The 26636-nt window shown below is 43.4% G+C and overlaps 1 protein-coding gene across 2 annotated transcripts in view; it reads right to left on the bottom strand.

Annotated features, from left to right (window-relative positions):
• The window catches only part of LOC119953870 (26S proteasome non-ATPase regulatory subunit 11), an 84035-nt gene that overhangs the window by 8069 nt on the left and 49330 nt on the right, over window positions 1–26636 (bottom strand). Inside the window, exons 7-13 of one of the 2 annotated variants that reach the window (XM_038778471.1) lie at window positions 24083–24227; window positions 23115–23175; window positions 21668–21730; window positions 16282–16407; window positions 11862–11897; window positions 4852–4903; window positions 3887–4029 (exon numbers count right to left, since the gene is read on the bottom strand). In XM_038778471.1, coding sequence (XP_038634399.1) covers window positions 3887–4029; window positions 4852–4903; window positions 11862–11897; window positions 16282–16407; window positions 21668–21730; window positions 23115–23175; window positions 24083–24227 — 626 coding nt within the window. Of the gene's footprint in view, window positions 1–3886; window positions 4030–4851; window positions 4904–11861; window positions 11901–16281; window positions 16408–21667; window positions 21731–23114; window positions 23176–24082; window positions 24228–26636 lie in introns of those variants that run through there. The other variant, XR_005458131.1, reaches the window with a different exon arrangement.

The raw sequence follows: 26636 nt of genomic DNA on the forward strand, positions 1-26636 counted from the left end.
AGCCCAGTTACAAGAGTGTGCTATAGCAAACAATACAGGAGTCTTCTTTAAAATAAAAATACTTTTAAAAAATGTATTATGAAATATTTTAGCTTTGTCAGCAATGTGGCCGCTTCAATTCAATTGCCCTTTACTGGAAATAAATAGTGTGTTTGTGCACCTGAAAGTCTCATTATTTGTGTTGAACTGAAGCCATTGCGAAGGGTAGACAAGTTACCCTCTCTCTCTCTAACCCCTCCATCTTAATGGACTGCTTAAGAGATGTTAACTCCAAATTGCATACATGACAACTACACCAGTGATATTGCACATAATGAAGTGAACAGCAATTGCACTCTATTTTTACTCCCCTTATCCAGTCTCTTCCAACCTATAACCATGACTCTTCCTGACTTCACTATGACATTTCAATAACTTCCAGTTTCCTAGCCCCAACAGCCCCCTCTTGACTATAGATGTCCAATCGCTCTACATTGCAATCCCCCTTCAGGATGATCGAGGAAGTGCAGGTGGCCAACCAGTTCTCATCCACTGCCTTCTTCCACCTGACAGAACTTGCTCTTACATTCAACAATTTTTCATTTTACTTGTCTCACTTCCTTCAAGTAAATTAGTTTCTATGGGTACCTGCACAGGCCCGAGCAATACCTGCCTATTTGTGGGGTACGTATGTGGAACATCTTTTGTTCCAGTCCTACCCAGGCCCTCTCCCCAACTCTTTTCTGCTCCATTGATGACATATCAATGCCATTTCCTGTTCTTGCCGGAAATTGAAAACTTATCCAACTTTTGCCTCCAGTAACTACCCTTCACATGGTCCATCTCCTGCACTTCCCACTCCTTCCCATGTGTTCATTTCTGGAGATGGATGTATCCATCATAATCCTAAAGACTCCCACAGCTACCTCGACTACACTTCTTCACACCATGTCTCCTGTAAGTACTCCATTCCATTCTCCCAATTTCTCAGTCTATTTCACATTTCTTCTGTTATGCTACTTCCACACCAGCATTTCTGACATGTCTTCCTTTGTCCATAACCGAAGAATTTATGCCAGTGGTTGACAGGGTCCTCAACTGCGTCAGACCCATTTCTTGCACTTGTGCTCTCACTCCTTCCTTCCATTCCCAGAACCACAATAGGTTTCCCTCGTGCTCACTTTCCACCCACCACATTCACAAGCTTTGACAAAGAGTCATCCAGACTCGAAACGTTAGCTCCCTTTTCTCTCCACAGATGCGGTCAGACCTGTTGAGATTGTCCAGTATTTTCTGTTTTTGTTTCTGATTCCAGCATCCGCAGTAATTTGATTTTATATTCAAAAGGATTGGGCGGCACGGTGGCGCATTGGTTAGCACTGCCGCCTCGCGGTGCTGAGGACCCGGGTTTGATCCTGGTCCCGCGTCATTATCCACGTGGAGTTTGAACATTCTCCCCACGTTTGCATGGGTCTCATCCCCACAACCGAAAGATGTGCAGGTTAGGTGGATTGGCCACACAAAATTCCTTAATTGGGTATTCTACATTTATTTCTAAAAATATTCAAAAGGATTATCCTCTGCCATTTCCACCACCTCCAGCATGATGCCACCAACAAACACATTTCCCCTCCCCTGTCAACATCCCAAGGAGACTAGTCCTTTGGTGACACCCTGGTCCAGTCCTCAATCACCCTTGCCCTCTACCTACGGCTCTTTCACATGTACTTGCAGGTGTAACACCTGCTCTTTCACCTCCATTTCTCTCACTATTCAAAGCTTCAAACACTTCTTCCAGGTGAAGCAGCAATTTGCTCGAGCTTCTTTCAATTTAGCATACCATATTTGCTGCTGACAAAGTGGTCACCATTACATTGGATACATCAAAAGCAGATTGGTTGACTGTTTGGTTGAACACCTCTGCTCAGTCTGCAAGCTTGTCATCAAGCTTCTAGTTGTTGGTTATTTTAATTCACCACCTTGCTCTCATATTTCTGCTCTTGGCCTGCTGCAGTGTTCCAGTGAAGTTCAAGGAACAGAACCTCATCTCCCAATTAGGCATTTCAAAGCCTTCTGCACTCAATATTTGAGTTCAACAATTTTGGATCATGAACTTTGTCTCACATTTTGACTCTCTTTTTTGCTGTCTGCTGATTTTAATCTGATTTTTCCCATTTTTGCATTCAGACAGAGCTATTACTGTGCTATTCAGACTCACTCTGGGCAAATACTTTGTTTCTTTACCTCTCACTCTGCTTTTTGTCCATTAAATCTGTCATTCAATCTCTTCTGCCTTAAACCTGACTCCAAACTTGCCCTTTTGTTCTTTTTCCTCTCTTCCCCCTTTGAACAGCAGAAAACCCAGCACCTTCCTGTTGCTCTGAAGGGTCAGATATGACATTAACTGTTTCTCTCTCCACAAACGCTGCTCGACCTGAGTATTTCTTGCATTTTCTGTTTCTATTTCAGAATTCCAACAATCAGAATATTTTGCTTTTATTTTAGTCTTCAAATGAAGTGGATCTTAACGGCAGGTTTAAAATTTATCAGCAGGTTAATAAGCCAGGCTTCAATTTTACTGGGGCACACAGACGTAATTTTAGCCGTTATTTTAAAATTATTCATTCTGCCCCCAGGTCAGACAACAAAATGCTCGGCAACTCAGGATGCAACAATGTAAGTGCTGATAGAGTAGGATTTTCGCTGCAGTAAAGATGGGAAACATCAAACTGTGGCTACAACATTGTTGCTACTGGTAGGAATGTTTAATTACAGCGTGATCAATATCTATACACTGTGGTGGCTCGGTGGTTAGCACTGCTGCCTCACAGTGCCAGAGACATGGGTTCAATTTCGGCTTTTGAGTGACTGTGTGTAGTTTGTACTTCCTCCCAGTGTCTGCATGGGTTTCCTCCAGGTGCTCCGGTTTCCTACCACAGTCCAAAGACATGCTGATTAGGTAGATTGGCCATGCAAAATTGCCCCTTACTGTCCAAGGCAGTGCAGGTTAGGTGAGGTTGTGGGGATAGGGAGTAGGTGGGGTGCTCTTTCGGAGTGTGGGTGCAGATGTGATGGGCTAAATATAGGGATTCTATGACTTCCAATATAAATACAGACACAAGAATTAACAAAAGTGTGTACTTTTATAAGATTTTAAAAAAAAATTAACCAATTTCCCAGTGTTACACATGAGGCATCATGGTCAAGTATTAAAGCAGGGAGAGGGGTGACTAGTTGGACAGTGCAGAAAGGATTACATTGTGCATACTGACTGGTGGGCATAATTATAGTATGACAAGTTTTCATTATAAAACATAGGTACCAGAATTAAAAATTTAACAAGTAGACATAAACCAGGTTCAGATAATAGATTTCTAATATATTATAAATGTTGATTACTTGGCTGTGAGAAGGAGACAAAGTTAATCGATTGGGATTGTTATCCCAACTTGTTGGGAGAGGGTCAAAGAGAGTTCGAATTTGAGCAAGATAGTGTGAGTGTGTAAGCTAATCTTACTCTAAATTAAAGTTACTTCTTTAAACAGGTGAATACATTAGGAAAATGTCAGAAGTAGAACAATCCCGTTAAATTCTATTGTGGTTCCTAATTGTAAAAGGTATTTTTGATCTTTTGTCCTAGTTTGGTCTTTAAATTAAAAATATTGGGTATGACAGACACACTTGTCTAGGTCCTTTATTGGACTTCTGTATCACCAGGTAGCTGGACAAACTGAAAGAAAGCATTACATGATGCCCAATTTCATGGAATGAAACCATATTTGCATATGAATAATGCATTACTCTCTTAAATAATAACGAACATAGAAATCCATTGAATACGACACATATAACAGCTCCACCTGAAAGGAATAAAGAGATTCTGTCCCTCGCATTACAACACACCTACCTATGTTAGTTTTTTTGCCTTGTTGTAGAGGGAGTCCACTACTTTACTCATATTCTGGATTGTTTCAAGCGCAGTTTCATATGTTTTATCTACGGGAGGCTCATCAAACACAATCAAGACCCCCTCGCCTTGGTCTAAAATACCTGAAATAGATACAACAAAAATGGCAAATGTGATCTGCAATACAATTGGCTAGAAATATGTTTTTCTTTTAGCTTCGTTGGTGGATTACTACACTGTTTATTTAAATCTAAAGAAGCATCAAATTCAATACCTGGAAAGGCACATAATATACAATATCCAGTTTGAAATTATACAATTAAGAACAGCAAGTTACTGGATTAATAATACTGATGGGGTTGGTTACTCAGATACCCAGCAAATCCTCAAATTTGAACAGACTAGTCACCTCAGGTCAATTGGCTATTTTAATATCTGAAAGTATCCTAATCTGCACATGGTTAACTGTGATAAATTAAAAATCACCCCGTTTAACATATTTAAAACATTGTACATAAAGCCATCTAACCTCTGCATGGCATTTCTTACTCTGTATCCCAAAGAGGAATCATGTCACACCAGGCACATGCAGTACGGAACCGTGTACTGGAACAAAAATGCTACTTGCAGCAAATATTTCTGTCCTGTCTGGAATGGATAAAAGTTATTTGGTACAAGAGATGTGACCAAAGTTTAAATCATACCTGTCTTGAGAGATGAATTATTAAGGAGAACTACAAAAAAAGAGACAAAAGTAACTCTTGACAAAACTGTTAGCCCTTAAAGATATTGCAGTCAATACTGTAATTGCAACCATGACTAGGCTACATAGTTAAACCAGTTACATGGAAAATTGTTTTTGTTGTTATTGACTGGTTCAATTATTGTACATGTCAGAGCTGGGTATGATTTTAACTTTGTTGCAGTTTCTCCTGTGTTCAATATAATTACTGGTAAATGCTTACCATGAAACTTCTTGTCCAAGATCATCTGAGAGAGTTTTCTTTCCACATCACCCTAGAATTACAGGACAGTGTTAGCTCTAAGTTGCAATTTTCAATTGCCTAGCTGAAGAGATGTCACTTAACAGATTTGGAAGCTTAGCAAGTTTCCAGATAAATGAACTTACTTGATGGTCTGTTAAGGTCTCATCATTTTAGTAGCACTTACGACAATAGTTTTTAAACCATCAATCCCAACCAAGGATGGATATAGACTTTAGAACAAAACATTTCCCCATTATCGATTCCCTAAATCATCATCGACAAGCTGTGAACTTGCTCAATTTCACAAACAGGCAGAAACAGAGATGCGCAGTTCATTTTCACTCTATAAGCACCCAAGCTCTTGAGGCCTAGATAAAAAAAAGAGACTCATGTACAAGCCTGTCATTGCATTTGTAAATCAGGACTACTTGGAATTTAACCCCATGAGGTGAGTGATTGAAGCGCGACAGATTATGAAGTCAACCATCTGCACTCTGATGACTGTCAACTAGTGAAATTAATTCAGCACTGAAAAATTGTAATTCATTCCCAACTCAGAACACCCTCATTGCTCCAGTGGGCGTACAGAGCAGCAAAGATGCTGGGAGGCAAAGGCGAATTTCATTTGCATGGTTTTGAAACAGTGCAGTATGATTAGGAGGTCAGCTGCCACAGCATGACTAAAAATAAAACAGCTTTTTATAAATATTACTCTTTTGCCTGTCGAAAAAGAATCAAAAATTAGACCTTCAGCGCTGGAGCAAGGAGATAACCCGTTTTATTTTTAAAAAGTTGTTTCTCACCAAGGTGAAGGATGCTAGTTGACTTTTGTAGTTTTACTGTATCAAATTGGACAACTTTCAGGAAACAGATTACAACAAGGAGGCATAGAGACTGTAAATAATTATCTTGATTCATTACTTTAGATCTCGCTTTGTTACAGAATGTGCAGATTCAATATTTGGGAAAACATCAATTTATAGAAGGTGGTAAGTTAACCCAACCAAGAAAGACAATTCGTTATAATAACTGCACTTTAATCTCCAATTTTATCATTTATTGATGGTGTTAATTCCTTGCTGGGAAGCAGCTCGAGTCCATTATTCTTAAGTAAAGTCTAGGATTTCTGGTATCAGGCTATTCCATCAGGAGAATTAAGCGGCAGTAGAGGATTGTCCCTAAATTAACTTTAAGAGCAGTAATGCTGCCCAAATTGCCCGCCTTAACCAAAAAACAGCAAAGCTAATTGTAGTTCTTTGGCTAAGATCAACTGACTAGCGAAAGGAGAAGGATTACATGGGACCTTCCTGGTCTGAAAGACTCAGATACATTGAGTCACGAACCCCGACATTGACCCTCTCAGGGCGAACTTGATTTTGTCCAGACAGAGAAAGCTAGCCATGTCAGTGAGCCAGGTCTCTGACTTTGGGGCTGTGTGTCCCTCCATGCTAATAGTATCCGTCTCCGGGCTACCAGGGAGGCAAAGGCCAGAATGTCTGCCTCTTTCTCCTCCTGGATTGCCGGATCTTCTGACACTCCGAAAATCACCACCTCTGGACTCGGTGCCATCTTGTTTTTAACACCTTGGACATGACATCTGCAAACCCCTGCCAGAATCTCCCAAGCTTCAGGCATGCCCAGAACATATGAACATGGTTCGCTGGTCCTCCCGCACACCTTGCGCACATGTTTTCTACCTCAAGGAACCTACACATCTGGGCCACTGTCATGTGTGCCCAGTGAGCGACCTTAAACTGCATCAGGCTGAGCCTGGCACATGTGGACACGCTGACTCTACTCAACGCATCTGCCCAGAGACCATCTCTCCTCCTAACTCCTCTTTCCCATTTGTGTTTCAGCTCCTCTGTCTGCGTTTCCTCTGACCCCATGAGTTCTTTATAAAATGTCGGAAACCCTCCCTTCTCCCACCCATATTCTGGAAACTACCCTGCCTTGTATCCCCCTTGGTGGTAGGAGCGGGAAGGTTGAGACCTGGCTGCCTAGGAAATCTTGTGCCTGCGGATACCTAAACTCATTCCCTCCCATCAATTCAAATTTCTCCTCCAACTCCCTCAGGCTGGGAAAGCTCCCCTCCATAAACAGATCTCCCATCCTTTCGATCCCTGCTCTATGCCATCTCCGAAACCCTCCATCCAGCCTCCCCGGGGCAAACCGTGATTGCTGCAGATTTGTGACCAGACCGATGCTTCCTCTGCTCCCACATGCTTCCTCCATTGCCCCAGTCTGGGTCTGCCACTACCACGGGGCTGGTGGAGTACCGTGCCGGCGGGAACAGCAAACGCGTCGTTACCAATGCCCCCAAACTCGTGCTCTTACATGATGCTGCCTCTACTCGCTCCCACATCGACTCCCCCCCGCCAGCCCATTTGCCGCCCAATAATAATTACTAAAATTCGGCAGCGCCAGCCCGCCCTCCCCCCAGCTACGCTCCAGCATCCCCTTTTTTACTCGATGGGTCTTACCCGCCCATACAAAGCCAGACATCACCTTGTTTACCCGTGGAATAAAGATGGGGAGACACTGAAAAACAAACAGGAATCTTGGGAGGACCATCATTTTCACTGTCTGTACCCTCCCAGCCAGTGATAGCGAGAGCATGTCCCACCTTCGGAAGTCTTCCTTCTTTTGGTCTACTAATTGGGTCAAATTGAACTTATGTAGCCGTTCCCATTCCCGTGCCACCTGGACGCCTAGGTACCGAAAGCTTCCCTCTACCACTCTAAACGGCAGCTCCCCCAGTCGCCTCTCCTGCCCCCTTGCCTGGATAGCGAACAAATCACTTTACCCCATGTTCAATTTATAACCCAAAAACCGGCCAAATTCCCCCAGAATCCTCAATTTCTCCCACCCCTTCTAGTGGGTCAGAATCGGTCATCTGCATATACCAAGACTCTGTGTTCCACCCCTCCCCAAACAAGTCCCTTGAGGCTCTCATCGCAATTGCCAGCGACTCTATGGTCAGCACAAACAACAGTGGGGAGAGGGGGCATCCCTGCCTCATCCCCCGGCGCAGCCTAAAATAGCCCGATGTCAACCTGTTCGTCCGTACACTCGCCATAGGCGCCTGTTACAGCAGCCTAACCCAGTCGATGAAGACCCGTCCAAACCCAAACCGCCCCAGCACTTCATAGATAGATCCATTCCACCCGATCAAAGGCCTTCCCTGTGTCCATTGCGACCACTACCTCTATGTCCCTACCCTCTTGGGGCATCATGATCACATTCAGCAGCCTTCTAATGTTGGCCGCCAACTGCTTGCCCTTAACGAATCACGTCTAGTCCTCCCCCCAAACACGTCCAGAACACAGTCTTCAATCCTAGAGGACAAGATTTTGGCCAACAGTTTGACGTCCACATTTATTAAGGAGATCGGTCTGTAGGACCCGCATAGCTCCAGGTCCTTCTCCCGCTTCAGGATCAGTGAGATCGTGGCCTGTGACATCGCCGAGGGAAGCACCCTCGCTCCCGAGCCTCATTAAATGTCCACATCAGCTGCGACCCCAGAATCCCAGAGAACTTTTATAAAACTCCACTGGGTACCCGTCCGGTCCCGGGGCTTTACCCGACTGCATGGCCTTCAGCCCTTCTGTTATTGCTTCCATCCCGATCGGGGCCCCCAGCCCGTCTACCAACCATTTGTCCACCTTTGGGTGCCTCATCCCCCCTAAGAATTGCCTCATCCCCTCCGGCCCAGCTGGGGGTTCCGACTCATACAGCCTGCTATAAAACTCCTTGAACACCCTATTAACCTCTGCTGAATCTCTGACCAGGTTGCCATCTCTTTCCCTTACTTACCCAATCTCCCTGGCTGCTGCGCAAGCATTCTGCTGGTCTTCTCTCCATATTCATATATATCGCCCTGCTCTCCTTCCTCAGCTGCTCCACCGCCTTCCCTGTAGTTAACAAGCCAAACTCAGCCTGCAGCCTTCGTCTCACTGATCCTTAAAAGCCCTGCCTCTGGGGTCTCCGCAAATCTCCTGTCGCCCTGAAGTATTTCCCTTATCAGTCGGTCCGTCTCTGCTCTGTCTACCTTCTCCCTGTGGGCCCGTATCGAGGTCAGCTCCCCTCCGACCACCGCCTTCAGCGCCTCCCAGACTATTGCAGCCGAGACATCCCTCCCCACGCATCATTCTGGATACATTTCCTCACCCATCCCCACACCTCCTCATCTGCTCTCAGTCCGACATCCAATCTCCAATGCGGGCGTTGGCCACTCTCCTTGCCCACCTGTAGGTCCACCCAGTGTGGGCATGATACGAGACCGTGATCGCTCAATACTCAGTGTCCACTACCCCTGTCAGTCAAGCCCTGTTCAAGATGAAAAAGTCGATCCGGGAGTGCATTTTATGCATGCGAGTGAAAGAAGAACTCCTTCACTCTCGGCCGCCTAAACCTCCATGGGTCCACCCCCACCGCTCCATAAACCCCTTTAGCTCCTTTGCCATTGCTGGCACCGCCTGTCCTTGAGCTCGACCGGTCTAGCCTTGGGTCAATGACTGTGTCCCCCCCCCCCCCCAATAACCAACTTATGCGAGTCCAGGTCCGGGATCTTCCCCAACATCCTCCTTATGAACTCCACATCATCCCAATTTGGAGCGTACACATTCACGAGTACTACTGGCAGCCCTTCCAGCTTCCCATGATGTAATGGCCTCCCACATCCACAACTATTCTTCCCGCCTCGAATGACACTCGCTTATTAATCAGGTTCACGACCCTTTAGTCTTAGAGTCCAGCTCCGAGTGAAATATCTGCCAGACCCATTCCTGCCTTAATCTAATCTGATCAATTACCCTAAGATGCGTCTCCTGTAACATTGCCATGTCCGCCTTCAATCCCCTCAAATGCGCAAACACGCGTGCCCTCTGAACCGGGCCCATTTAACCCTCATGTTCTAGGTGATCAGCCTGGTTGGGGGCTCTCTTCTCTCCCCCCCAAACGCTGCCTCCATCCCCGACCTCCATTTAGTCCCCCAGCAAAAGTCCCTCCCCGTCAGCAGAGCAGTTCCCCCCACCTCCCCCGACATAATAGCCCCTTTCAACAAGCATAACATCTGCTCACCCCCCACTGCGCTTCAGTGACCCAACCCGCCTAGCTAGTTTGATAACCTCCGCCTGTGGCGCCAGACATTTTCCCACCTATTGTCCACCCCTCCCCCGCTCAGCCACACGCATGCAAAAGAAAACAATCCCAGCCCAATTGACCGAAAGAAACACAAAGAAAAGCAAAAACCCCACATTGAAAATTCACACTTCCATCCCCTACCAGTACAAATGCAAACTTCAACTTACACAAATATGCAGCAGCCCCAAGATCAATACAGAAGGCATTACAGATCTAGTCCAAAAACAAAAACATTTTTAACGTGAACGCTGCAGCAAACTTCAAACACCTCAGTCCACTGCGAGCCCTTTCCTTCTGGCGAAGTCCATCGCTTCCTCGGGCGACTCAAAGTAGAAATGTTGCTCCTCATAAGTGACCCAAAGACGGGTCGGATACAGCAGTCCATACTTCACCTTCTTCTTGAAAAGGGTTGACTTTACTTGATTGAATCCAGCTGTTCTCCTGGCTACATCCGCGCTCAGGTCTTGGTAGATACATAGGACGTTGTTCTCCCACTTACAGCTCTGTCTGCCTGGCCCACCGTAAAATACGTCGCTTGTCCAGGTATCTGTGGAATCTCAGCACCATCGCCCTCGGTGGGCCACCTACACACGGCTTCCTCGCTAGTGCTCTGTGAGCCCTGTCCACCTCCACAGGTCAGGTAAATGTTCCATCCCCCATTAGCTTCTCAAACATACAAATGGCCCTGCATCTGCTCCTTTGGACCCCTCAGGGAGACCAACGATCCTCATGTTCTGCCGGCGGGACCTATTCTCTAGATCCTCTACCTTCCCCTGAAGCCTTTTCTGCTAGTCTCTCAGGATCCTCACCTCCACCGCCATTGCTGTTTGGTGTTCCTTCTGCTCAATCAGTGCCTTCTCCACTTTCTGGATCACCTGATCTTGAGCATCCAGTCTGTGTTCCAGCCAGGCAATCGATTCCCTAATCGGGTCCAAGCATTCCTGTTTCTGCTTGGGGAAGCCCTCTTGTATAAACTGCATCAACAGCTCCGTCGACTGCTGGGTCATCGAGCCAGGACTCCGGTCATCCGCCATGCTTTCTCCCACTGCAGCTTCAACCCAAGCCTTCTCTGTTCGCCTATTTCTTCCTTTGCGAGCACTCCTGGTTCGCATCTCCATGCACTGGTGTGGGATTCTTCCTCACAATTACGTCCACCATCAATTTTCCGAGTAAAATTAGAGAACAAATTGGGGAAAAGGTCCAACCAGAGTGGGAGCCATCAAATGTGCGACCTTCATGGCCACCACCAGAAGTCTCATTAACTTGTATTTTTATAGTACCTTTTCAAATGCCTTTAAGCATATGCAGACCAAATGAATTGCTTTGAAGTGGTGTACATACGGGGGGGGCATGACAGTCATTGTACTTGCAGCAAGACCTTCAGTGACAACAATATCTACAATTCACCTGAAGAAGGAGCCGTGCTCCGAAAGCTCGTGTTTGAAACAAACCTGTTGGACTTTAACCTGGTGTTGTAAGACTTCTTACTGTGCTCACCCCAGTCCAACGCCGGCATCTCCACATCATAACAATATCTATGATCAGTTAGTCTACTTTAGTGTGTTGGCCGAGGGATGAATGCTGCAATGACGTAATGGCATCTTTTTAATGCTCATCTGAACCACCAAATTAAAATAGTGCAACTTTCAGTTTGACGTTTCCCTCAATTGTCTACTGAAGTTTCAGCCTCGGTTATAGACTAATAATCCCCTTGGACTGAGGCTGCAGTCCTCAAATTTCTATCTGAGGTGAATTCTATCAAGTGAGACAAACTAAGGATGCAGACCAACATCAACAAAATTCACAGCTCTGCACTTCCTACTGAAATATTAATAATCACTTACCTTGGATAGTTTTATAATACTTGCTATGTGCTCTATCTGTAAGATAAAGAAAAACAACATTTTATTTTGCTATCTCCAAGTCATCACTAAAAAAAGCAGGATTAAAAGAAACAGTTGCAAGTCATGTGTCATAACGGCATGCAAGGATCTTCAAAACACAATCAAGTATCAACACGACTATTTTCAACTTAATGTTCAAAAGAGTTTGCCAAAGAGATTCCGCTCTTGCAACTCTAAAAGTGTTATAATAAAAGATATTCAAAATGTCAATTTAAATATTCACAGTACAGCGAGCCTTTATTAACCATTTTATTTATATGGCTGGTCCAGTTCAGTTTCTTGTCAATGGGAACTCCCAAGATGTTGAATGTGTGCTAGGTGGGTTGGTGGGTGGGGTTCAGCAATGGAAATGCCATTGAATGTAATGGGGAGATGGTTTGATTCTCTCTTGTTGGAGATGATCATTGCCTGGTATTTGTGTGGCATGAGGTTATTTGCCACTCATCAGCAAAATCCCAAACATTGACCAGTTCGGGCTACATAGGAACACTGACTGCTTCAGTAGTGCTGATCATTGTGAACATCTCCACTTCTGACCTCATGGATGGTCGGGCCACGGGCACAATCCTGAGGAACCCCTGAAGCATTATTATGGGACTAAGGTGGCTGTCCTCCAACAACCATCTTGCTTTGTACTTGGTATGACTCTAACCAGAGAGCTTTCCAAATTGCCGTTGTCTTCAATTTCATTAAATTCCCTTGTTGTTGAAAATACAGAAAAATGTGTCATTTGAAACATGGAAGTCTGGCAATATCTGGTCTGAGAGAAACATGAGGATACAGGGAAAGATCCCACAAAAGGTTAATAGCAGCTGCAAAGAGCAGGATTATAAAATGCAGATTCTTTCTCACAAGCAGGCCTAGCAAACACACAGGATTCTTGTATTAAGCTACAACAATGGCTCACACCTTCATTGAATGTAACTATCTTAGGAAGCATCTGGAAGAGCATGGATGAAGGTTTCAATTGAATTAAGTGACAAATCTTTAAAACAGGCAGGTCTTTCAAGTTATAACTAAGTGGCTTTTTAGCATACAGCTTAAATCAAAGGTTTCACACCTTCATGAAATTAACTCTCTTAGTAAACAGCTGGAAAGGAAAGGATGATGTTCAGTTGAATTTGGTGTCAATTCTAAGTGCGAAATTCTGCTAATATCAAGTAAATTAAAGAAAGTTGGAGACAACCTGTCTACGAGAAACATAATTTAAAGTCAAAATCAAAGGCAGAGTTATGAGCTGGGGACAATTGGAAAATTAAACTATTGAAATGACAGGTATTAAAAGTAACACCTCTATTGAAACCAAAGCATTTTTGAACATCACAAAGGACAATATAATCAGATCGGAGAGGTGAGGTTATGCCCAAAATGAATACTTAGTTGTATTAGAATGTTTAGATCAAAGATACATTTTACAGTCAAAGTGAAATAAGCTAATTTACAATAAAGTCGTTAAAACTTAATAACTGTTCGAAAGAGAATATAAACCCGAAGAAAGAGGACAGCCAGCAGAGCCAGCTCTCACAGCTCGGTACATGGGAAGGATAGGACACAGCAACCGAGCTCACCAGCGAATACATCTAAAGAAGACCAGATTTTAAAAAGAAGATTGATTGCCAAGTTGGACCTGAAGGTCCCTTCAACCAACCAGCAGGATCCAGAAGCAAGATCTTTTTACCTTTCTGTAAAAAAAGTGTTTGCAGCTTTTAAAAGAAAAAATATAATAATAAAATAACTTAATTTAACCTGAAAAAGTGGTTATTCCTAAAGTCTAATTTACTTACTTAGCAAGCAGGACCCAGGACATCGATGCTACTAAGTGGTAAGTAGATAAAATCTTCGGTGAAGGTATGGGCTATACCGGGGGATAACTTGAAAATATAGTTTGACCTGAATAGTAACCATTGAAGCCTGCATCGGAGTCAGGGAGTGAGAATCCCTGTTCACCATTTAGAATGTCGGCCCTTTTTGGTACAGGGGAATTCTAAGAATAGTGAGTTTTCAAAAACACCCTTGATGCCACACTCAAGTCAGATAGTGCCTTGATGTCAAAGACAGTCACTCTTACCTCATTTTTTTGAGTTCATCTCTTTTGTCCATGTTTGGACCATAGCGTTAATAATTTCAGGAGCTGAGTGGCCCTGGCAGAACCCAAACTGAGCATTGGAAAGCAGTTTATTGTTGTGTAAGCACTGCCAACAGTAACTTCCAAAACTTAGTTGGACAGGGGATATGGGGCAATTTTCTAAATTGTTGGGCAGATGACAGCGTTATAGATGTACTGTAACAGCTTCGCTACGGTCATGGATAATTCTGGGGTACTACTGTCAGGGCCTTGCAATATTCAGCTGTTTCTGGATGTTATGTGGAGTGAGTTGAATTAGCTGAAGACCTGCACCTCTGATGCTGAGAATGTCAGAAGGCCAGGGTGGATCACCCACTTGGCACTTCTGGCTTATGATAGTTGCAAATACATCTGGTCATTTTTACTAAATCCTGGGCTCCTCTGTCATGAGTTGCTAGATCTGTTCCAAATCTATCCGATTTCGTATGGTGCGAGTGTCAACCAACATGATGGGTCGTAACCTTCATGTGAAGACAGGTCTTCATCTCCAAAAGGACTGTGCGGTGGTTACTCCTACAAACACTGTCATGGACAGATGCATCTGTGACAGGTAGATTTGAGAGGACAAAAACACAAAAATCAAGCAGATTTTTCCCTCAGCACTTGCTGTAGACGGTATAGCAGTTACGTCATATGAACCATGCGAATTCTGAGTAGGCCACTCAAGCCTGCTCTGCCCTAATTCGCATTGACTCCAGTTTTGCTAGGGCTCCTTGATGCCGTACTTGATCAAATGTTGCCTTGATGTCAAGGGCAGTCACTCTACCTCACCTCTGGAATTCAGCTCTTTTATCCAGGTTTGAACCAAGGCTGTAATGAGGTCAGGAGTCAAGTGAAGCTGGTGGATCCCAAACGGAGCACCAGTGAGCATTAGTTTAAATTAGTGTAAATTTATAGTTTTGCAAAAGCTTTCCTGAATTTTTTATGGAGGCCCAAATTGAAAATGACCCAAAGTTATGTTGTAAGATGTGATTAAATGTTAGGAAGTTGATTGCAGATGTTATTAACTGACAAATACATAATAATACAATAGAAATAAAAGGCAGAATTTTTCATATGAGCAAGCAACTACTACAACAAAAAATAATTATAAAAATAGAAAACGTTGGAAAAACTCAGCAGTCTGGCATCATATGTGGAAACAGAAACAGACTTAATGGTTTGAGTCTGTATGACTTCTTCAGAGTTCAAGAGGTGGAAATGTGGTTGGTTGTATGTTGTTGAAAAATGGATGTGGTGCAGGTGAAGCAAAATAGGCTGGAGATCAGGAGAGATTAAGTGACAAAAGCTGCCACAGACAATAATAATTAATTATTATTATTGTCAAGACAAAGGGAGTGGTCATGCTAGTATTAAAGATGGTGTTAACAATGGTATAAAAGGGCAGCACGGTGGTGCAGTGGGTGGCATTGCAGCCTCTAAGCGCCGAGATCCCAGGTTCGATCTCGGCTCTGGGTCACTGTCCATGTGGAGTTTGCACATTCTCCCCGTGTCTGCGTGGGTTTTGCCCCCACAACCCAAAAATATGCAGGGTAGGTGGATTGGCCACGCTAAATTGCCCCTTAATTGGAAAAATGAATTGTGTACTTGAAATTTAAAAATAAATAATGGCATAAAGGTCAGCCCTGCCTGAAAACAAGAGCAAAATGTGCTAATAACAGAACAAGGGTTAGCGAGTTTTGAAATGAAAGCAAGAGAACATGATACAGATGGCACTTGAGGGCAGGTGGGGAAGAGGTGGGAAAAGATCAAAATACAGGACAGAATTCATGGTCGGAAGCTGTTGGACTCATTTAAACTGCCTAAGAGGAACAAGAGGAGCTGTTCCTCCAGTTGGCATTTGATTTCACTGGAACAATTGGGCAAGCAGAGAACAGAAATGAGAGCACAATGGTGACTTGAAATGGCACACGACAGGAAGGCCGTGGTCATGCTTATGGACTGCGCAAAAGTGTTCTGTGTTTAGTTTCCCCCAATAACAGAAATCAGTTAACTTATAGAAAACATTGACACAAACGGGAACCTCTTCTGATATACATATGGACACTACACACAATTCTAGCAAACAAAATGGTATCAGTTTCAGAAACACTCCACTGCAAATCGACCATCAATGGTTTACACGCGAACAAGATTGAAATAGCCAACATTTTTGCAATGCCATTATTAATTAATTTCAGGATGGATCTCAGACCTGTTGGGAACTTAAGTTTCATTCACCATACTTGCAATTACCTGAACTCTGGAGAAAGGCTCAATCACCCGGATAAGATTCTGCTCCAATAAGTTGTCATACAGCTTTGCCAGATGTGTGGTGATAATTGGATCATCCCGTAGCTCTACTTGAAAATCTGTTAAAGCCTGGAATCCATACGAGCAGAATTGTAATTTACAGGATAACACAACTAAGACAATTGAAGGAATGTTCATGTGGTCAGTGTTTTTTTTTTTTGCAGGACTAAATTTAACAGGGTAAAACCTCTCACGAGTACCTGGCAGTGACAAAAATCTCCAAGTCAGCCATTCTAGAATAGCAGACATTTGCTTTTAACCTTTCACTTGGCAGGCTGTTTGCCACCAGTCTTGGCTAAAGATGATATTTTCCACCAATAACATTGAACAGTTAGTAAGAAAACTGTTCCAGTAGTAGAGCCCATCCAAATATCTTTCTTTTGTATTGCTACCTTGAGGCATAACAAGAACAAGTAGATATGCTATGGTTCAGAATGCACCAATCCTGTCAGAGTTAGAAAGTTGAGTTCAAGTCCCACTCCAAGAGTTGAGTACAAAAACTTAGATTGACACTCCAGTGCCATATTGAGGAAGTATTGCACAGTCAGAGGTGCCATCTTTTGAAGGATATTAAATTGAGGCTCTGATAGCCATCTCCAGTGGACACCGAAAATTCCACAACCCTAGTTCGACGACGAGTGGAGGGTATTTCCCTGGTGTTCTAGCCAATGTTAATCGCCCAATCAACAAAAAAAATCAGACTGCCGTTTCTGGGAAAATGTTGGGAGCAAATTGGCTGCTGTGCTACCTACATTACAGTGTTCTTCAAAGTCGGAGGTGCGACCCCGCGGGTTGGTCGCGGGCGGGTGTTGGGAGGGCCGCGGAGCCGTTGTCCGCGGCGCTCCCGATCGCTCAAATCCCTGCACAGCAGCCGGCTTTTCATAACACCGGCTGCAAGCGGACGCGAAGGTTGGGAAAAAAAATGTGGCCGCATTGCGCATGATGATCAGCGCGCATGCGATAATTGGGCACGCATGCGCAGTGCGGCCGCTATTTTAAAAAAAAAAAGGTTGCAGCTTTTTGTTTTACAAGTTCTGTAGTGGTTTTTATTCATTTAATCGTTTATTTTATTCATTTAATGTTTATTTTTTTCATTTATTTAATTCATTTTATTTTTTTTACAGGTTCGGAGGGGGGGGGGGGGTTTATTCATTTTTTCATTCATCTTATTTTTTGTTACAAGTTCGGGGTGGAGGTTTCATTTGATAAAATTTCACAGCAAAAGAATTCAGAACTTTGGACAGATGGAGACTCCATACTTTCCGACACCAGAAGGCTTCACCTTCATCCAACAGATTCCATTGGAGGAGCGTGTACGAGGGCCAAAGGGACCCAAAACCATTTTCTCCATTTTTGTCAGCAACAAACAAGGTAAGAGAAAATGGTGGGTCGCGAAGGTCGGCCGGGTTGGGTCCCGAAGGTTTGCCAGTTGGTAAAAATGGGTCCCCAGAAATTTTTTTTGGAAGAACACTGCTACATTATATAATGCCTATATATTGCATAAGTATTTAATTGGCTGTAAAGCACTTTGGGGCATTCTTTGGTTGTGAAAGATGCTACTTAAATTCTTTCACCAAGTCAGAGTGACTGCCCAGCCTGGTTGAATTTAGAATTTTGGTTTCAAAAGGACATGTTTAGTTTACTAAAGTATCAAGTCAAGTAACTGCAGCACGGTAGCATTGTGGATAGCACAATGGCTTCACAGCTCCAGGGTCCCAGGTTCGGTTCCTGGCTTGGGTCACTGTCTGTGCGGAGTCTGCACATCCTCCCCGTGTGTGCGTGGGTTTCCTCCGGGTGCTCCGGTTTCCTCCCACAGTCCAAAGATGTGCAGGTTAGGTGGATTGGCCGTGATAAATTGCCCTCAGTGTTCAAAATTGCCCTTAGTGTTGGATGGGGTTACTGGGTTATGGGGATAGGGTGGCGTTGTCGACGTTGGGTAGGGTGCTCTTTCCAAGAGCCAGTGCAGACTCAATGGGCTGAATGGCCTCCTTCTGCACTATAAATTCTATGAAGTCACATAATATCATTAACCCATTAATCACGGTTGCACAGTGGTTAGCACTGTTACTTCACAGCACCAGGGTCCCAGGTTCGATTCCCGGCTTGGGTCACTGTCTGTGCGGAGTCTGCACGTTCTCCCGTCTGCGTGGGTTTCCTCCGGGTGCTCGGTTTCCTCCCACAAGTCCCAAAAGACGTGCTGTTATGTCATTTGGGCATTCTGAATTCTCCGTGTGTACCGGAAAAGGCGCCGGAATGTGGCGACCAGGGGCTTTTCACAGTAATTTCATTGCAGTGATAACGTAAGCCTACTTGTGACAATAAAGATTATTAATCACTGCCATAACCAACAATTCATAAATGCACCACTGAATCATTGGTTTCTTCTGATCTTAACGTGTTACTTTGAATCGTTTGCAAGTGCCTTGACAATTTAATTCCAAAATTATTCAAAGATGCACAGCGATATAGGGCAGCACGGTGGCACAGTGGTTAGCCTACGGCGCTGAGGACCCGGGTTCGAATCCCGGCCCTGGGTCACTGTCCGTGAGGGGTTTGCACATTCTACCCGTGCGTGGGTTTCACCCCCACAACCCAAAGATGTGTAGGATAGGTGGATTGGCCATGCTAAATTGCCCCTTAATTGGAAAAATAATTGGGTACTCTAAATTTATATTAAAAAAAAGATGCACAGCGATATAAAACTAATTTAAATATACTGCTTTGCTTCAGATGATAATAATGAACAGCTCTTATTAAATTCCCTACCAAACAAACACGTTTGGCACAAAATAAATCTTGAAAGCCACATCATTAGGGCTAATAGACTTTAAGAGCAACCACATTCGGTCACGCAAGCAACTTTTGCTGACATCTAGTGAACAAACTTCAGGGACCAAAAACTGCTGCTACAAGTTTACAAAAATCAATTACCACTGGCTATTGCAGATATTTCTGAGGACAAGCAACTCCAGTGTTATGAAACAGCAGGCCTAAATCCCATTCCCGGTATGGATAATTTTCCAAAGTGGACAACAGTATCAGTAAACCCCTATACGTCACTTTTCAAATGCAAATTCTTTCATAGGGTGCCACATGGACTATTTTAAACTAAGTCCTCTATTTTAAACTAAGTTTACCACAAGACCAACAGATACAGGCGCAGGATTAGGCGATTCGGCCCATAAAGTCTGCTCTGCCATTCGATCATGGCTGATATATTCCTCATCTCCAGTTTCCCGCCTTCTCTCCATAAATCCTGATCCCCTTATTTAACAACAAATCCTCAAATTAATCAAGAACACCAGATTTGTGCTTGAGGTGCTGGTACCTGCAGGGCTACAGACCAAGAGCTGGAAAGTGGAATTAAACAGAATAGTTCTTTCTTGGAAAACAAGAACATAACATTTTTAGCCTCTTGAGGCTGCTCCACTGTTTAATACGATCACGGTTGATCTCATCACGACCTCAACTCCACCATCCTACCCATTCTCCTTAATCCTTCAATCCATTGCGAATTAAAAATCTGCCTACCTCACTGTCCCAGCATCCACCAACACTCTGAAGCAGCATATTTCACAGATCCACAACCCTTTGAGAGAAGTAGTTTCTCATCTCTGATTTAAATTTTCTACCCCTTATCCTGAGACTATGAGTTTCCAGTCTAGAATGACCACCAAGAGGAAGCACCGCTCCATGTCTATTTTACCGTTACATCATCTTATAGACCTCAATTTGATCTCCCTCTTTCTTCTAAACTCAAAAGAGTGTATCGGCCTAAAGTGCTCAATCTCTCATCACAAGACAAACCCCTCATCTCTGGAATCAATCCAGTGAACCTCTTCTGAACTGCGTCCAATGCCACTACATCTTCCTTGCCTCAAATAAGGGGACCAAAGCAGTGCACAATACTCCAGGTGCAGTCTCATCAATGCCTTGTACAGTTGCAACACTTTGTTTCGCTACAAGTGCCATTCGCTTTCTTTATTACCTGTTGTACCTGCATTCTAGTTTTCTGCGATTCATGCATGCGGACAGCCAAATTCCCCTGCACCGGAGCACCACAAAGTCTCTCCCCATTTAGATAATAAATTGCCTTTCCATTTTCCGACCAAAATGGATCCACACCTATCCATGTTAAACTCTGTTACATTTTGGCCCACTCACCTAATCTATCTACATCCATTTGTACGGTTCTTATTTCTTGATTGCAACTTACTGTCCCACTTATTTTAGTGTAATCTGCAAATTTGGCTATAGAACCTTCTATCGCTGTATCCAAGTCGTTACTATAGATAGCAAATAGTTGGGCCCAAGGACTGAACCCTGTGGCATCACACTAATTACATCATACCAGCCAGAAAAAGACCCATTTATCCAAAGTCTGGCTTCTGTCTGTCAGCCAGTCTTCTATCTAAGCTAATAAATTACCCCTAACCCCATGTGATCTAACCTTGTGAATTAATCTTCTGTGCGACACCTTAGGAAAACTCTTTCCGCAAGTCCAGATATACAGGATCCCCATTAAAAACTTAGCTTGTTAAATCTTTGAAGAATTCTGGCAAATTAGTCAAACATGATTTACGCTTCATAAAACCATGCTGACTCAGATAGATTGCATTTTGACTTTCGAAATGTCCTACAGTATTGGTATTCAGAAATCTGACAATCACTAAACATACTCAATGATTGAGCTCTGGAATAAAGAATTTACAATCCACTAACTCATCTCGGTCCTAAGTGACTTCTTCCTTATTCTGAAATTATGCCTCCTGGTTCTAGACACTCCAGCCAGGGGAAACATCTTATCTGAATTTACTCGGTCTATCCTTAAGTATTTTGTAGGTATCAACGCGATCACCTCACATTCTTCGAGACTCTAGAGAATACAGGCCCAGTTTCCCCAATATTTTGTCATAGGACAGATTTGCCAGTCCTGGAACAAGTCTGGTGAACTTTTGTTGCACTCCCTGTATGGCAATAATATCTTGCCCCAAGGCAAGGGGACCAAAACTGCACACAGCACTCCAGGTGTGGTCTAACCAAGGTTCTATACAACCTAAGCAAGGCTTTACTACCGCTGCACTTGAATACTCTTCCGAGAGGTTAACATATCATTAGCCTTCCTTTGAAGCGTTTAAACATTTGCCTCACAAATAGGTTAAACTTCCTTCGATATTTCTCACGCAATGAGAAGCTAAACCTGCCATCAGCTAACAACGCATCCTGTTACTCATGCCCCTATCAAACATCATTCCTCTCTTTATTGGCTCTGTAATCAGTGAACAGTGAAATTTCTCATTAACTGCAATTCAGTTTCATGAAAGCTTACCTTCTCAAAATCAGCCAGCGATCGATTCTTGCTTGCTCGGGCCACACATTTTAGCGAATCAGTCTTAAAATAAATCAAAAAGCAATCGTTAACAGAGATAAAATTAGTAGTTGCAGCTGGGGTTTACTACAATTACCATTTAAACATACCAGAGGCATGAAAGAATATCTCGGACTATTTTAATCACGCACGTTTTATCTAAACTATATACCATTTCAACAAAAGACAATAAAACACTGCCCAATTGAGAGCGTATTTTAGGACCAAGAGAAGACAGTGGGCTAATAACTTTCTATCCTTGCCGGGCCAAAACCAATGTTGCTCTAGCCATAGTTCTATTTTGTGCTTTTTTGTAATGTTTTTCAATTAATTTATAAGCCAATGCTAAACTTGATGCTTTTTTCCAATCAGTTACACTTTGCCTCCTCAGTTCCACACCACTATCTGTGTGGCTCAACATACTTCATGCTGAAACACAAAATCTATGGACGACAACTCAGCCAAATGTTGTGTTTGAATCCGTTTCATCCAGTCTAACTTTCACGGATGTTACAAATTATTTCAGAAGTGACACCACATGCTCATTTAATCATGTACGAGCAGATGCATGACCAGTGGTGGCACTATGCCATATAGAGCAGGAAAACTGTAGATTTGTTCCTTAATGTCTCCCGTCTGATAATCAGCTGATCTGAACTAGCACAGCAATCTTAGGCTTTTTGATCCTGACTAGAAGTGTACAGCATCGGAAAGTGAATGCCCATTACAGTTGAACATCTGTTACTTCACTGGCAAGGCTTTGGTGTGAGATACCAGAGATCTGACCAGTATTAAGGACAGCTTCAGGAAACAAGAAAAATGGGTGGAAAAATGAAATAGTGAGACACTGGAAATCCAGGCCTGGAGAAGTTGGGAAAACCAATTCAACTACTTCATCGGAAAGAGGGTGGAACTACCAATTCCTTTGCTTCACATTTTCCCCCCATATACTGCGAATCTTTTGTAAGTTAGCCAAATGGAAAGGGTCCTTAGTAAATGCATTGAAAACTCCACGTTGCTTTCTTCAAAAGTAGTCTAGAGACACCCATGAAAAAGTAGTCCATACTATGATCATAAACGTTCGGCGACAGGCCCAGTCCTGTCAACTGTTATATGCAAAGGGAAGTCAAATCAACTCTGGGTCCTGACTGCATGGATGACAAAAACTTCCAAATAACCCATGGCCCATTTATATATGAACAGATTGCACTGCAATTCCCCACAATGCAACATAAAGTCTTTGTCGTACTTCAGAACATGTAGGAAATATTTGCCGATCCCAAGTAAATTGAGAGCTAAAGATCTAAAACCATGTCAGTAACAGACAAAATCCATGCCAAGAGAACATTCATTACACTTTCTTGACATCCTCCCCTTTCCCCCCAAATTAAAGAATGTTTAATTTTACCTGTCTTCCAGCATGTCGGAGAGCAAGCTTCCCACTCACCAAAGCCTGCACATCTTCTGGTCTAAAAGAAAAATAAAGACCACACATTTTTGAAAATCGCAAAGTGGCCCACTTTTCTTCAAATATTGTCATACAATTTGCCAAAGGTCACCCTTAGACCAAACTACATCCTAGTCTCACCCCTCCCATTGCTAGGGCATTGCTATCACAATGGAACAACCCAACTTTGATAGACTACATATTAAGGTCGCTGTAGACATCAGCTTTAAAGGCATTCTGCAGCATTAACTCCACACGGTAGCACAGTAGTTAGCACTGTTGCTTCACAGCGCCAGGGACCCCGGTTTGATTCCCGGCTTGGGTCACTGTCTGTGCGGAATCTGCACATTCTCAGTGTCTGCATAGGTTTCCTCCGGGTGCCCACCTTCCACAAGTTCTGAAAAAGTGTTTATTAAATGAATTGGACATTTGGAATTCTCCCTCAGTGTAACCGAACAGGCACCCAAGTGTGGTGACGAGGGGATTTTCACACTAACTTCATTGCAGTGTTAATGTAAGTCTACTTGCAATAATAATAATCTTTATTAGTGTCATAAGTATTTTCAAAACCACAAAGGGGTTTTCAGTCAGTATAGAAAGAGAAAAGGAGTATGCGCCAAGAAAGTCTTAACCAGATCAAGAAATTCCACAAAATATAAATCAGACACCTAAACCCATGAATCACATGGTCAACATTATTCTTAAATTACCTCCAAGGTCAGTTTTTTGTCTCCAAGCCTTCACATTATGTAATTTCTTTCCCAACTGCTCAATGTTTTCCCTAGCTGTAATATAGTTCACAGCCTGAGCCGGCATCGAGATCATGGCTGGCTGTTCACCTCAACTCCACCGTCGCACAATAATCCCACATCCCTGGATTCTCTTAGAACCCTGCACAAGCAGTTTTGATCAAAACCTTTCAAACTTACAGGTTTAACATAATTTTGCAGAGTAGCATGTATTTCAATGCTGTGATAGCTTTGGGACTATCAATAGAATCATATCCTTCAAATGCCTCGTAAAAATAGGAGTAAGCAGTCTTCCAGTCCTTCTCTTCAGCAGCATGGATAATACCTGGAAGCAACAATCTCAGATTAATGCAAAACAAATTTGCAGCCAGGTGCAAAGACAGGCTATTTTCTTTCTTGGATCAACTAGTCCCCTATTGTACATCTCTATCTAGCAGGCAAATAGGCACCGGGCAACTCCACTTGGACAATATTTCTATTAGTATTAGGTTAAACTGTTCCAACATGAATGCCTCAGAAACCTAGATTCTCAAAATGGCCACTGACTTAACTGGTTAAATCAGTGAACAGATGAGGCAGGAAGGTTCCATATTTGATTCCAGAACTGTGCTGAGCAGATCTTGGCTGTCAGCTCATACAACTGGCCACAATGCCTCTACAGAAGAAAAACTGGCGGTGGTTCACACTCCTGGTGACTATTCAGTGACCTCTGCTGGAAGTGCACACAATGAAATAGTCAAGTGAGACTCAGGATGAACAACATTTGGTTGAGGTCCTGGAATTTGCCTGTGTAACTGATTTCCAGAAAGGAGTCAGCATTTTCAGGAGAGAGAGGAGACGACAAATCAGATACCAGAAATGTTGGGAGAATGAAAGGTTTAGTGAGAGGGAAGAACTGAGGGTGATCAACATTAGTAGAGAAATGGTGCTGGGAAAATTGATGGGATTGAGAGTGGATAAATCCTAAGAGCCCGAGAATCTGCATCCCAGAGTGCTTAAGGTGGCGGCTCTGGAAATAGTGGACGCATTGGTGGTCATCTTCCGGGACTCTATAGACTCTGGAACTGTCCTTGCAGATTGGAGGGTAGCTCGTGTCACTCCAATATTCAAAAAGGGAGGTAGAGAGAAAGCAGGGAATTATAGACCAGTAAGCCTAACATCGGTAGTGGGGAAAACGCTTGAACCATTATCAAGGACTTTATAGTGGAACATTTAGAAAGCAGTGGCAGAATCAGTTAGTCAGCATGGATTTATGAAGGGAAAATCATGCTTGACAAATCTGTTGGAATTTTCTGAAGATGTAACCAGTACAGTTGACAAGGGGGAGCCAGTTGATGTGGTATATTTGGATTTTCAGAAGGTGTTTGACAAAGTCCTGCATAAGGGATTACTATGCAAAGTTAAAGCGCATGGGATTGAGGGAAATGCATTGAGGTGAATCGAAAACTTGTTGGCAGAGAGGGAACAAAGAGTAGGGATTAATGGGTCTTTTTCAAATTGGCAGGCAGTAACTAGTGGGATACCACAGGGATCAGTTATTGGACCCCAGCTATTCACAATATATATATTAACGATTTGGATGAGGGAACAAAATGCAACATCTCAAAGTTTGCAGAAATTCCAAGTTGTGTGGGAGGGTGAATTGTGACAAAGATGCAGGGACCCTACAGCATGATCTGGACAGATTGGGCGAGTGGGCAATTCAATGGCAGATGCAGTATAATTTGAATAAGTGTGAGGTCATCCACTTTGGAAGCAAAAGCAGGAAGGCGGATTATTACCTGAATGGTTGTAAATTGGGAGAGGAGTGTGCAGCGGGAGCTGGGTGTCCTTGTGCACCAATCGCTAAAGGTAAGCATGCAGGTTCAGCAGGCGGTAAAGAAGGCTAATGGTATGTTGGCCTTAATTGCGAGAGGTTGAGTATAAAAGCAGGATGTATTGCTGCAATTATACAGGGCCTTGGTGAGGCCACACGTGGAGTAGTGTGTGGGGTTTTGGTCTCCTTCTCTGAGGAAAGATGTTCTTGATCTCGAGGGAATGCAGCGAAGGTTTACCAGACTGATTCCAGGGATGGCAGGACTATCATACGAGGACAGATTGACTAGGTTGGGGCTGTTCTCGCTGGAGTTCAGAAGAATGAAGGGGGATCTCAACGAGATTTATACAATTTTAACGGGACTACAGGGTAGATTCAGGGAAGATGTTACCAATGATGGGTGGGTCCAGAACCAGGGATCACAGTCGTGGATTCAGGATAAACCATTTCAGACAGATACAAGGAGACTTTTCTTCACCCAAAGAGTGGTAAGCCTGTGGAATTTATTACCACAGGAAGTGATTGATGCTAAAACATTGAATATATTCAAGAGGTGGCTAGATATAGCACTAGGGGAGAATGGGATCAAAGGCTATGGGGAGAAAACAGGATCAGGCTATTGAGTTGGATGATCATTCGTGATGAATGGCGGAGCAGGCTCGAAGGGCCAAAAGGCCTACCCCTATCGTCTATGTATGTGTCTATGGTGGCAGAAAAGGGCTGGGCAAACAAATTGTCTCTTTAAAAAGAAAGTGGTGGTGAGAAAAACATCACTGCAGTAAGAGTCTCAGTGCATTAGATCATCTTAAATGGACAGATTTGAGAGAAATACACAAGAGCATGAGTTCCCCAATGCTTCAAGTTATGTGAACAGATTCTTTGACATTCTCTTTTATCGCATTAAAGCACCAATACTGT

This window comes from Scyliorhinus canicula, chromosome 19 (assembly GCF_902713615.1).
Source record: "Scyliorhinus canicula chromosome 19, sScyCan1.1, whole genome shotgun sequence".
Lineage (NCBI taxonomy): Eukaryota > Metazoa > Chordata > Chondrichthyes > Carcharhiniformes > Scyliorhinidae > Scyliorhinus > Scyliorhinus canicula.